At 38.6% G+C, this 9,732-nt stretch overlaps 2 protein-coding genes across 2 annotated transcripts; both read left to right on the top strand.

The window, feature by feature from the left end:
- Positions 1-1,265: 1,265 nt before the first annotated feature.
- On the top strand, positions 1,266-5,253 carry opn1sw2 (opsin 1 (cone pigments), short-wave-sensitive 2). Its single transcript, XM_067505507.1, has 5 exons — positions 1,266-1,794; positions 1,882-2,050; positions 2,144-2,309; positions 2,507-2,746; positions 5,017-5,253. Exons 1-5 carry the CDS (start codon positions 1,416-1,418, stop codon positions 5,116-5,118), a joined length of 1,056 nt encoding a protein of 351 aa, XP_067361608.1. The 5' UTR covers positions 1,266-1,415; the 3' UTR covers positions 5,119-5,253.
- Positions 5,254-5,999: 746 nt separating this feature from the next.
- Positions 6,000-8,625, top strand: LOC137127927 (blue-sensitive opsin-like). The gene is made up of 5 exons (XM_067505497.1): positions 6,000-6,524; positions 7,160-7,328; positions 7,407-7,572; positions 7,708-7,947; positions 8,234-8,625. The coding sequence occupies exons 1-5, from the start codon at positions 6,143-6,145 to the stop codon at positions 8,339-8,341; spliced, it is 1,065 nt and encodes a 354-aa protein (XP_067361598.1). The 5' UTR covers positions 6,000-6,142; the 3' UTR covers positions 8,342-8,625.
- Positions 8,626-9,732: the final 1,107 nt, after the last annotated feature.

Here is a 9,732-nt window from a genome sequence, read left to right as displayed (position 1 = left end):
TATTTGTAGTTTTGCATTTTGTGTGTATGGTTTGGTGTTTTGTGTTTAAAGTTTGGAAAAAATGAGCCAAAGAAAAGAAAGTGTTTAAACGATCATAAAAAAGTGTCACATTCTGTCCTGTCAATTAGGATAAAAGTTATCAATATCGCACGATTTTTTCTTTTGTCATTGAGTCCTGCTTGCGGCATTTTTTGTTGATCAATAAAAAATGTATGTTGTGCAGAAGGTTGCACATAGATCTACATAATTTAAATAAGTAATTTTTTTTAGCTGGGAATAGATATTTTCATTCTAATTGACCTAGTAATCCAGTAGAGTTTGGGGTTTTGGATGACACATGTGTTACCTGTTTTAAAAAAAGTTATTTTTTGCACATAAAATATAAAACAGTGTTCAGTCGTTTGATTATGTTGTTTTTAATGGCCATATTCAATTAAACACAAAACTTTTTTTTCATTTCAAATGAATGGTCTGGCCTTTGTTAAATCTATCACCATCTCTGACATGCTTATGCATAAACTCCTCCATGTGGTGGGCTGTTGGGCACCTTCTGCAAATACAGTGTGTTCTTAATGTCTTATGCACCCTTTAAGCTTGGAGAAGAAGGCTGAATGCCAAAAAGGTAACACAAAGCCTGAGTTAAACCAGTAGAGTGGATTACGAAGGGCTACAACGCAAGCGATTATCAGACTTGTTATTGTAAACAAGATTAGCAGGCAAAAACATGCTGTGCACTTCCTTAAGGAAGTGGGATTAACTTGTTTAACACGGTTTTAGGAGTCCAAACATTTGTACAAGTGCATGCATGTTTGGTATATGTGTGTATTTGTGTGTGAGTGCAGGTTATGTTTAAAGGTAATGTATAAGCCCAATACAGCAAGGTTTCTGACAACAGGATGGAACTAATAGTTTCATCGTTAGTTTTTAACTAATAGTTTCGATCACCACACAAATTGGTTCTGTATTTTACATCGACCTTATATTTTCGACATGTGGCAACGTCCCATAGACACGTGCTAGAACTTGTCCTCGACCCTTCGCACAAGCTGTAATATGGCATATGTGTGCCAAACCCCTAGACTGTAACCTCTTTGGCACCACACCCAGACTGGGAAACCACTAAATGACTTACACCAGTTAAAGCACACCCCAACTAATCAGTCAATTATTGAATTAATTAGCCTCTAAATACGGATCCTGGCATCTTTTATAAAAGTCAGTCCTCCACAAAACATTGACTTTCGAGACTTTAGGGAGGCAGGCATCACACGATTCATGTCGGCTTCCTAAAACATTTACATTTTTAACATTTTCTTAACAAATGATATCTGCGATATAGATAGAACTTTTACAGAAGTAGGGTATTTGGGGGGTCTAACAGTTTTTTGACAGTAGTCATCTAAACTAAAGCAAAAATGAGGTCAAGTCGTGATTTCGAGCTTCCAGATGACTTCTGGATACCCATCCCTATGGACACGAACAACATCACCGCATTCAGCCCTTTTTTGGTTCCTCAGGATCACTTGGGGAGCCGGGCGACATTCTACTCCATGGCAGCGTTTATGTTTGTTCTATTTGTTTCTGGGACCGCCATAAACATCCTCACCATCGCATGCACCATAAAGTACAAGAAGCTTCGGTCCCACCTCAACTACATCCTAGTGAACATGGCCGTGGCCAACCTTCTTGTGTCCTGTGTGGGGTCTTTCACTTGCTTTACCTCGTTTACAGCCAGATACTTTATCTTTGGACCTACGGCATGCAAAGTTGAAGGTTGTTTGGCAACAATTGGTGGTAAGATTTTACAAACAATAGACAGTTTCATTTTGGCCGAATGTTTTTATTTAAAATGATTTAAAATGTTTGTCTGTGTTGTTCCAGGTATGGTGGGCCTGTGGTCTCTGGCTGTGGTAGCTTTTGAAAGATGGCTGGTCATCTGCAAACCCCTCGGCAACTTTATCTTCAAGCCCAACCATGCCTTAGCTTGCTGCGTGTTTACTTGGGTGTGTGCACTGATTGCTGCTCTTCCTCCACTTTTCGGATGGAGCAGGTATGCAACAGCTGCCAACTTACAACTGAATGTCATTTCACAAGTGAGAGTCTATGATGTACATGATCAATGTGTTTGTGACCGTTTCTCTAGGTATATCCCAGAAGGCCTGCAGTGCTCCTGCTCGACAGACTGGTACACCACAAACAACAAATTCAACAATGAATCCTTTGTGATGTTCCTTTTCGGCTTCTGCTTTGCTGTTCCCTTGAGCACGATTATCTTCTGCTATGGCCAGCTGCTCATTACAATGAAAATGGTGACACAAAATGCAAAACACACCTTAAAATAAAATGAGCTTGCAATTCTGGAAAAGTTGTCTTGTGATGAAGTTACATTTCTATTTGAATGCCTGTCATCTTATGTCGTATTAAACCCAGCATTCATTAGCAGATATCTATCATCTAACCTCAGCTCAAGACACGTTATTGACCCAACACTGGTCTCTGTCAACAGGCAGCAAGGGCTCAAAGTGAGTCTGCATCCACCCAGAAGGCAGAGAAGGAGGTGACCAGGATGGTGGTTGTCATGGTGTTGGGCTTTCTAGTGTGCTGGATGCCCTATGCCTCCTTTGCTCTTTATATTGTGAACAACCGTGGGCAACCGTTCGACCTGAGACTGGCCACTATACCCTCCTGCTTATCTAAAGCCTCTACTGTCTACAACCCTTTTATCTACATACTCCTCAATAAGCAGGTTTGTTGAATGTTTTCCTGGCATTAATTGTACACAAGGAAGGGTGTAGGAGAACGTTTAATGGAGAACCCAAACAACCTTTCTGGGCCTAAACCAAAAAAATCGCGTATACTTTCTTACTATTTTTTTACATACACCTCAGTCTAATGTGCATGAGTTTGACATTTTACTTTATGTAATTGTGAATTTCCTAATGTACTGAGTAGTTATCAAGTCAGTGGTGCCACGTTTTACACACCACAAGAGATTCCTTCATCTGTCAGCTTACAACATATCATTACGAAGAAAAACAGACACTCTGAGTCAATGCTTAATTGGTCCACTTTTCCTGTTATTGTACCATTATCTCCCATTAAAACAACTGGTCAAGCACTCAGTTATCTGCTTTAGAAGACAACTAAATGGTTTGTTACTGTTAAGGCGTAAATCTGGACGTTAAGTAACTAGACTTTTTTTTAGGCCGTTTTTGAATTTCAGTCTGGGGGGCCTGGTGGCTCAGTCGTAGAACATTGGATTGGGATAAAGAAGGCCATGGACTCTAATCCCACCCCACCAGGTTGGCCCCGGCCAGCCATCAAGGGCCACCTTGGTGCCGGTCCCGAGCCCGGTAAAATGGGAGGGTTGCAGCAAGAAGGGCATTCGATGTAAAAAAAACTTCCTTTCTGCTCATTCTTGCACTTGCATCTCATGAAATGTAAAAACTTTTCTGAAAGGACTTCGCTTTAAAGTTTTCTCCTTGACTTAGAGTTTTGCTTGCCTTTAACCTCGCTTTGGATAAAACCGTCTGCGAAATGACTAAATGTAAATGTAAAATGTCAAAACTCATGGCAAGTCAACATGTGGAATGCATTCTGCTGTGACCCCTTAAGGCTGCTGATTTTTTTTTTTTTTATTTAGTCTTCATTCACTTTATTCAGGAAAGTTGGTTTTGGAACCCTAAATCAATCATCCAAGGTGCTTTTATTTCTTCCTTGACTTGAATAGGCTTGTTAGATGGACAGATAGCAGGTGGGTAGAGGAAAATTGTTAGGATCTAACGGTCACTCCTCCTTATTGGGCATGTAAAGTGCACTTTAGCTTCCTGGGGATTGACCAATGAGCAGCATGGAAAGCTTGAGACAGATTGTGTGTTAGGCTCCGCCTCTAGTGAGGGAAAAATATTACACTTAAACACTGATGGCTTTTTTTACTCCTCCCTAGAACCATCTATCCTCTCTGTGGGGCATGTTGTGTCTCTGTTTATGTGGTCTGTGAATCAAAACTTTAACTAACTTCCTTGAGCCAGTTACGTTGATCAAAGTTCCTATTAATGCAGCTCTAACTCCATATCGGCCCTATTAGAAGACACAAATCATCGGCTCTTTCCATATTATTTCGATTTAGAAGGAATTATTTGTAGTATTTGTACATTAATATAATTTATGTGTTTTTTTTATCAGTGGTTGAAGTTTTATTTGACACAACCTGAGAACACTGACGGGAAATTACCCCATAATGTTTCCAACAACATAATTGCTTTCAGTCTGTTCCTGCTAAAGCAAAAGGGATAAAAGATAAGGAGACAGTTTTCCCAGAAAAGGGCAGTTTTAGAACCACAAAAGATCCACTCTTCTTTCAGCTTCCAACAAATCATGTAGAAAATAATTTTAGTCATAGAAAGTTGATCAGGGAAATGTATCCAGCAGGGTGTTTGCTTTCGACCCTGAACTGAATTGGTACGACAACAATAGAAAGAGCCAGTGTGGAGGATGAGTCATTAAGATCAAACTGTCACTCCTCCCTGATTGGCCTTTGAAGTGGACTTAATCTTTGTGGGGATGGATGCAAGGGCAGCATTGAAAACTGGAGACAGACTGTGTGTGAGACTCCACCTCTGTTGAGGGAAGGACTTCACACCTGAACGTACATGGCTTTTTTTCACTCATCCCTTACACTATCTATCCTCCCTGGCCAAACATTACAGTCCACTTGAGTGTCCTTTGTCCTTCAGAGGAAGGTTCACCGCTGATTCTAGTCCTATGGTGTTGCTCCACCTCTGCTGGATCATCCTCCTTTTTTGTAAAGTCTAAAATATTAAAATCTGCAAAGGCCCTGTTTGTGCTTCTTCGCGTCAGTCATACATATATATGATGATAAAGATGCATGAATTAGATAAGGAGTTAGATGCTACACTTTGCAGGGGTTTTGTGTTGTTGAAATAATTGACAAAATCTCAAAATATGTTTGGGTTTGAACAATGTCACTAATCTGTTTTTTTTTCCACCTTTCAGTTCCGTTCATGCATTATGATGATGCTGGGCATGGGTGGAGGTGAGGAGGACACCTCAACATCACAATCAGTGACTGAAGTCTCCAAAGTTTCGCCTGCTTAGACTACATCTGAAGTCTTAAAAATTTCTCAATCACTAATGATTTTTGAATTGTAAATATTAATGACTGTACACTGAATTACTGTTCTGCCATATAAAAATGTGTATGCAGTGATGCATGTCAGGTAAGAAACCATAGCACCGTATGTGAATTGTAAAGTAAAAACAAATTGCAGCATGTTTATGGTGTCTGTATATTGTTGATACTGAAAAACAGCACGGTCACTTTTTTTTCATACACTAGCTATTGTTTTGCAAGGCTGCAGAATTCAAAACTGCAGTCTAGTGACAGAATGGTTATTTTTGTGAGTTTTTGGTTTGAAGCTCCTACAAAAAACATGCATCTATCAAAACAAGATAGGTTAATTAATTTAACAGAATATTTATGAGTAAATCATGCTGTAGTTTCACAGTGTTTCTTAAAGTGTTTCTCAAACACATCGAATTTCAGTTTCACTCTAAATTTCCAATTTTTACCCTCCTATCAAACATTTTGCATGCACATTTCAAGAATACTAATCTCCTATAATACCATGATACTGGTTAAAAAACTAAGTGATGATGCTGTGGCAAGAGACATAAGACCTGGGGTAAACAAGCACCGCTTGGATTACTGCAGGCCAAATCTTTGACCTCCAACATCAGTGATCATCAGATTATGTCGTTCACAAGAACAGGCCTCTTACGCTGGGACGTAATGAGATGATCCTTGCCAGCTCGGCTATTGAGATACTTATCTCTATATTAGCTCAAAGGTGGGGCATGTTGTGTGGTCTGTGTATTTGGTCTGTGAACCAAAGCTTTAAATCCCTTCCCTGAGCCAGTTAAGATGACCCCGAGTAATATTCAAAGTTCCTATAAATGCAGCTCTTACGCACCATAACCTCCATTAGAAGACACTAATACATCAGCTCTTTCCATATTATTTAAATTTGAAGGATAATATTTCAATTTTTTTGTACATTGCAGTATCATTTAAAAACTTTTTTAATCAGTGATTTTGTATTTGACACATAACCTGAGGACAATGAGGGGAAATCCACATCCCATCGAGTTCCCAGATGACTTCTGGCTCCCCGTGCCTCCTAACACTAACAACATAACAGCTTTTAGTCCGTACCTGGTCCCCCAGGATCACATAGCGAGTCGGGGGTTTTTCTATGCTATGGCAGCATTCATGTTATTCGTATCTGTGGCTGGAACATTCATCAATGGGCTCACCGTTGCATGTACTATTAAATATAAGAAGCTCCAGTCTCATCTGAACTACATTCTGGTGAACATGGCTGTGGCAAACCTGCTCGCCGACATTGTGGCATTCGCCCCCACCTCCTACTGCTTTGTCTTCAGATACGTGGTTCTTGGTCCACTCTGGTGCAAGATTGATGCATTTGCAGCATGTATTGGCGGTAAGGAGCTTAAAATGTTTGAAAATCAATTCCAAGTAAAATGGGGAGGGGGGAGGGGTCATGAGCTACATAGGAACTCCTGGGGTCCTTTGTTTTTATGATGTCAAGTTATTTCTACTTGAATACACACAATTATTTCAAGTGCATTTAAAATATCTGAAGCCACTGGAACAAATGCAGAAGATTCGACTAAAGAAATATTTGCATGGTTTTAGATTTGTTCTATCTTAGATTGTGCTACAAAAAGGTTTTTTAAATAGTCAGTTCAACATCTTTGCATTTGCCTACTGTTTAAGACTTAAACTGATTTATAGCTTTTAAATCCTTCTAGTTCCTAATGAAGCTGATTGTAGCCTAAGATCCTAAAGCAGAAGATTAGACACGTTTCCTCCATCTAGGAACTAAAAACATTAGATCTTCTCATGAGAAACCCTGAAAGGTTTTGATGGAATTTCAGTCTATTTAATTTCTCAAATGATAGCTGCTACAACTGGCAGGCTACAAATACGAAATGTTTCATGCTTGTATTTAAGGCATTTAAATGCCAGTTTAATACATGGTAATCTTCATTACAAATACGTGATCTTGTATGTTGCAGGTACTGTAAATCTTTATTCGTTTCTGACTTATTCCAGGCATGGTGAGCCTCTGGTCTCTTGCTGTGATAGCTTTTGAAAGATGGCTGGTTGTCTGCAAGCCACTTGGGAACTTTAACTTCAGAGCTAACCATGCTATAGCTGGCTGTGGGCTGACTTGGGTCTGTGCTTTGTGTGCCGCAACTCCTCCTATGGTTGGATGGAGTAGGTCAGTATGTAAACATCCAGCCCACAACAGTTTCATTTATTTATTACTGATGTGCTAAATCATTGGCTTCTCTTCCAGGTTTATCCCAGAAGGCCTGCAGTGCTCCTGTGCACCAGACTGGTATACAACTAACAACAAGTTTAACAACGAGAGCTATGTGATGTTCCTCCTTGGCTTTTGCTTTGCCGTTCCTTTCAGTACCATTATTTTCTGCTACTCACAGCTGCTATTTATGCTGAAATCGGTAGGCAACATTTCTCAGGTTTTCCACTGCTGTGTCATTAGGTTTATTATATGATCTTTTGTACAACAGCCGTAATCTTACCAGATTCCACAATTACGTGCCTTCCTCAAAACCACTTTCCTTCTCTGTCAACAGGCAGCAAAGGCCCAAGCAGAGTCTGCCTCCACCCAAAAGGCAGAGAAGGAGGTGACCAGGATGGTGGTTGTCATGGTGTTCGCTTTTCTGTTGTGCTTCGGACCTTATGTGTGCTTTGCACTTTGGGCTATAAGCAACCGTGGGGAGCCCTTCGATGTGAGACTGGCCACCATACCCTCTGTCCTCTCTAAATCTGCCACAGTCTACAACCCGATTATCTATGTCATCTTCAATAAACAGGTGAGTTCATTTTCAGAAAGTGCTGTCACTAGACACAATCGTTATACTAAATGCAAATCAAGTGACAAACACAGAGAAACACATTTTATTGGAATACTGTGAAAGCTAACAGTTTGTTCCATCAGTGAGAGATCTCATTTAAGTTTTTTATTTATTTGGATCATTTGGACAATCATCTTTAGACATTAGATACATTGCTAAACTCATACTGATATTAAATTGTATATGAAAAAAGAAATGTACTACCCTCAGCAAAAAATGTATTTTTTTTCTCTATCCCTTTTAGTTCCGCTCATGTATAAGAAAGATGCTGGGAATGAGTGCTGAGGATGAGGATGAGTCATCATCATCAAGCCAGTCAGTCACTGAAGTCTCCAAAGTTAGACCGGCTTAGGTTGTTTGGAGTTATTTCAGATGACTATTGTGTTGTAAACAGGACTGAATGGACACATGGAATGACAATTGTAATTATAATATTGTTACAGATAAAAGAGTTATTTGCAAAGAAAACATGTTTAAAAAAATAAATGATGCCAATAATAATGTCTTTGTCTTATTCAATGTATTTATACAGCACATGCCTAAAATGTTCTTTTATTCTTTTAATTTGTCCTGAAATCAAAAAGTATTCAGTTCTCGATAAAGAATCAGTTCACACGAAACCCACAGTAGTCATCACTTAAATAACTTTGCAAGGGAATAATTGTGATTAATTGAAAATGTGAATGAGTTTTAAAACATGTACTGGATGTGCTGTGTCAGGTTTTGTGTGCATATTAAAACTTATATATTTTCAATAAAGGTTTAATAAACATTTTGACTTGCAACATGAAAGCTTATATTTCTCACATTGAAGTTATTGAACACATTAGCCTACACTAAGAAAACCCTGGATTAACTTTATCCAGGTTTCTGAGATTATAAGGAAAAAGCCAGGACCCCAAATGCAATTCAATAATACCAGTAAACCAGTAAATGTTTTACAATACTGATGTATTTCCATTTTATGTGACTTTTGCTCCCCTAGAAGTCAAAGAAAATACCCTACAACATTCATTTTATATCTTGTGTTACTGGTTCATTTTTGCAGATTTAGATTCCTATAAAAAACAATGACCCAATAAATGGTTCAAATGACAATGTATGTAAATGATAATGTAATGTAAATGGTAATGTATTAATACATAAAATGAATTATCACCTGTCTGGACATAAAGTGGTTAAAATCAGCCCCACCTTTACCAACTGCTTGTTTTGTTCTAAACGTCAAACAGAGACCTATGACTCCTTTTTAAAATAAACTACTGCAATTTTGCACCTTTAAAAACTTGTCACTATCACTAGACTGCAATATTTAATATTATCAGCATCAAACTCAATATTGTTGATTATAATGACATGATGATAATGATTATTATTATTGTGTCATTTTCAAATTTAAGGGAAAACAATAAACAAAGAGCCAGTTCCAGCCCCCCAAAATGTACGATATCACAATGTTTTCCTAGTTGAGTACCTTTACTTTTGTACTTCAGGTAAACTTAAGTTCCTATACAAGCTTTTACTTGAGTAAAATCTTACATGTAGTGAAGTATTTTTAGGTAAATCCTTGCACTTTTACTAACTTTGCAGTATTGACTTTGTGTACTTGTACCTGTGTTGGTGCCAAAACACTTTTCACACCACAGGAATTGATCCGTAGTTCTTTCAAATGAGAAGAACAGTCACACTTTTCTTCGGGATGATTAGTTAATTAATTCTAACGTGAAAAATATCCGATGCCAC

This window comes from Channa argus, chromosome 5, assembly GCF_033026475.1.
Source record: "Channa argus isolate prfri chromosome 5, Channa argus male v1.0, whole genome shotgun sequence".
Lineage (NCBI taxonomy): Eukaryota > Metazoa > Chordata > Actinopteri > Anabantiformes > Channidae > Channa > Channa argus.
The sequence above is the reverse complement of the archived record's forward strand: the minus strand, read 5'-3'. Positions and strand labels throughout refer to the sequence as shown.

Coding starts and splice junctions, on each gene's coding strand:
- opn1sw2 (XM_067505507.1), top strand. CDS start 1,416: ATGAGGTCAAGTCGTGATTTCGAGCTTCCAGATGACTTCTGGATACCC. Junction 1,795..1,881: donor TTGTTTGGCAACAATTGGTG/GTAAGATTTTAC, acceptor GTGTTGTTCCAG/GTATGGTGGGCCTGTGGTCT. Junction 2,747..5,016: donor ACATACTCCTCAATAAGCAG/GTTTGTTGAATG, acceptor TCCACCTTTCAG/TTCCGTTCATGCATTATGAT.
- LOC137127927 (XM_067505497.1), top strand. CDS start 6,143: ATGAGGGGAAATCCACATCCCATCGAGTTCCCAGATGACTTCTGGCTC. Junction 7,329..7,406: donor CCTATGGTTGGATGGAGTAG/GTCAGTATGTAA, acceptor CTTCTCTTCCAG/GTTTATCCCAGAAGGCCTGC. Junction 7,948..8,233: donor ATGTCATCTTCAATAAACAG/GTGAGTTCATTT, acceptor TATCCCTTTTAG/TTCCGCTCATGTATAAGAAA.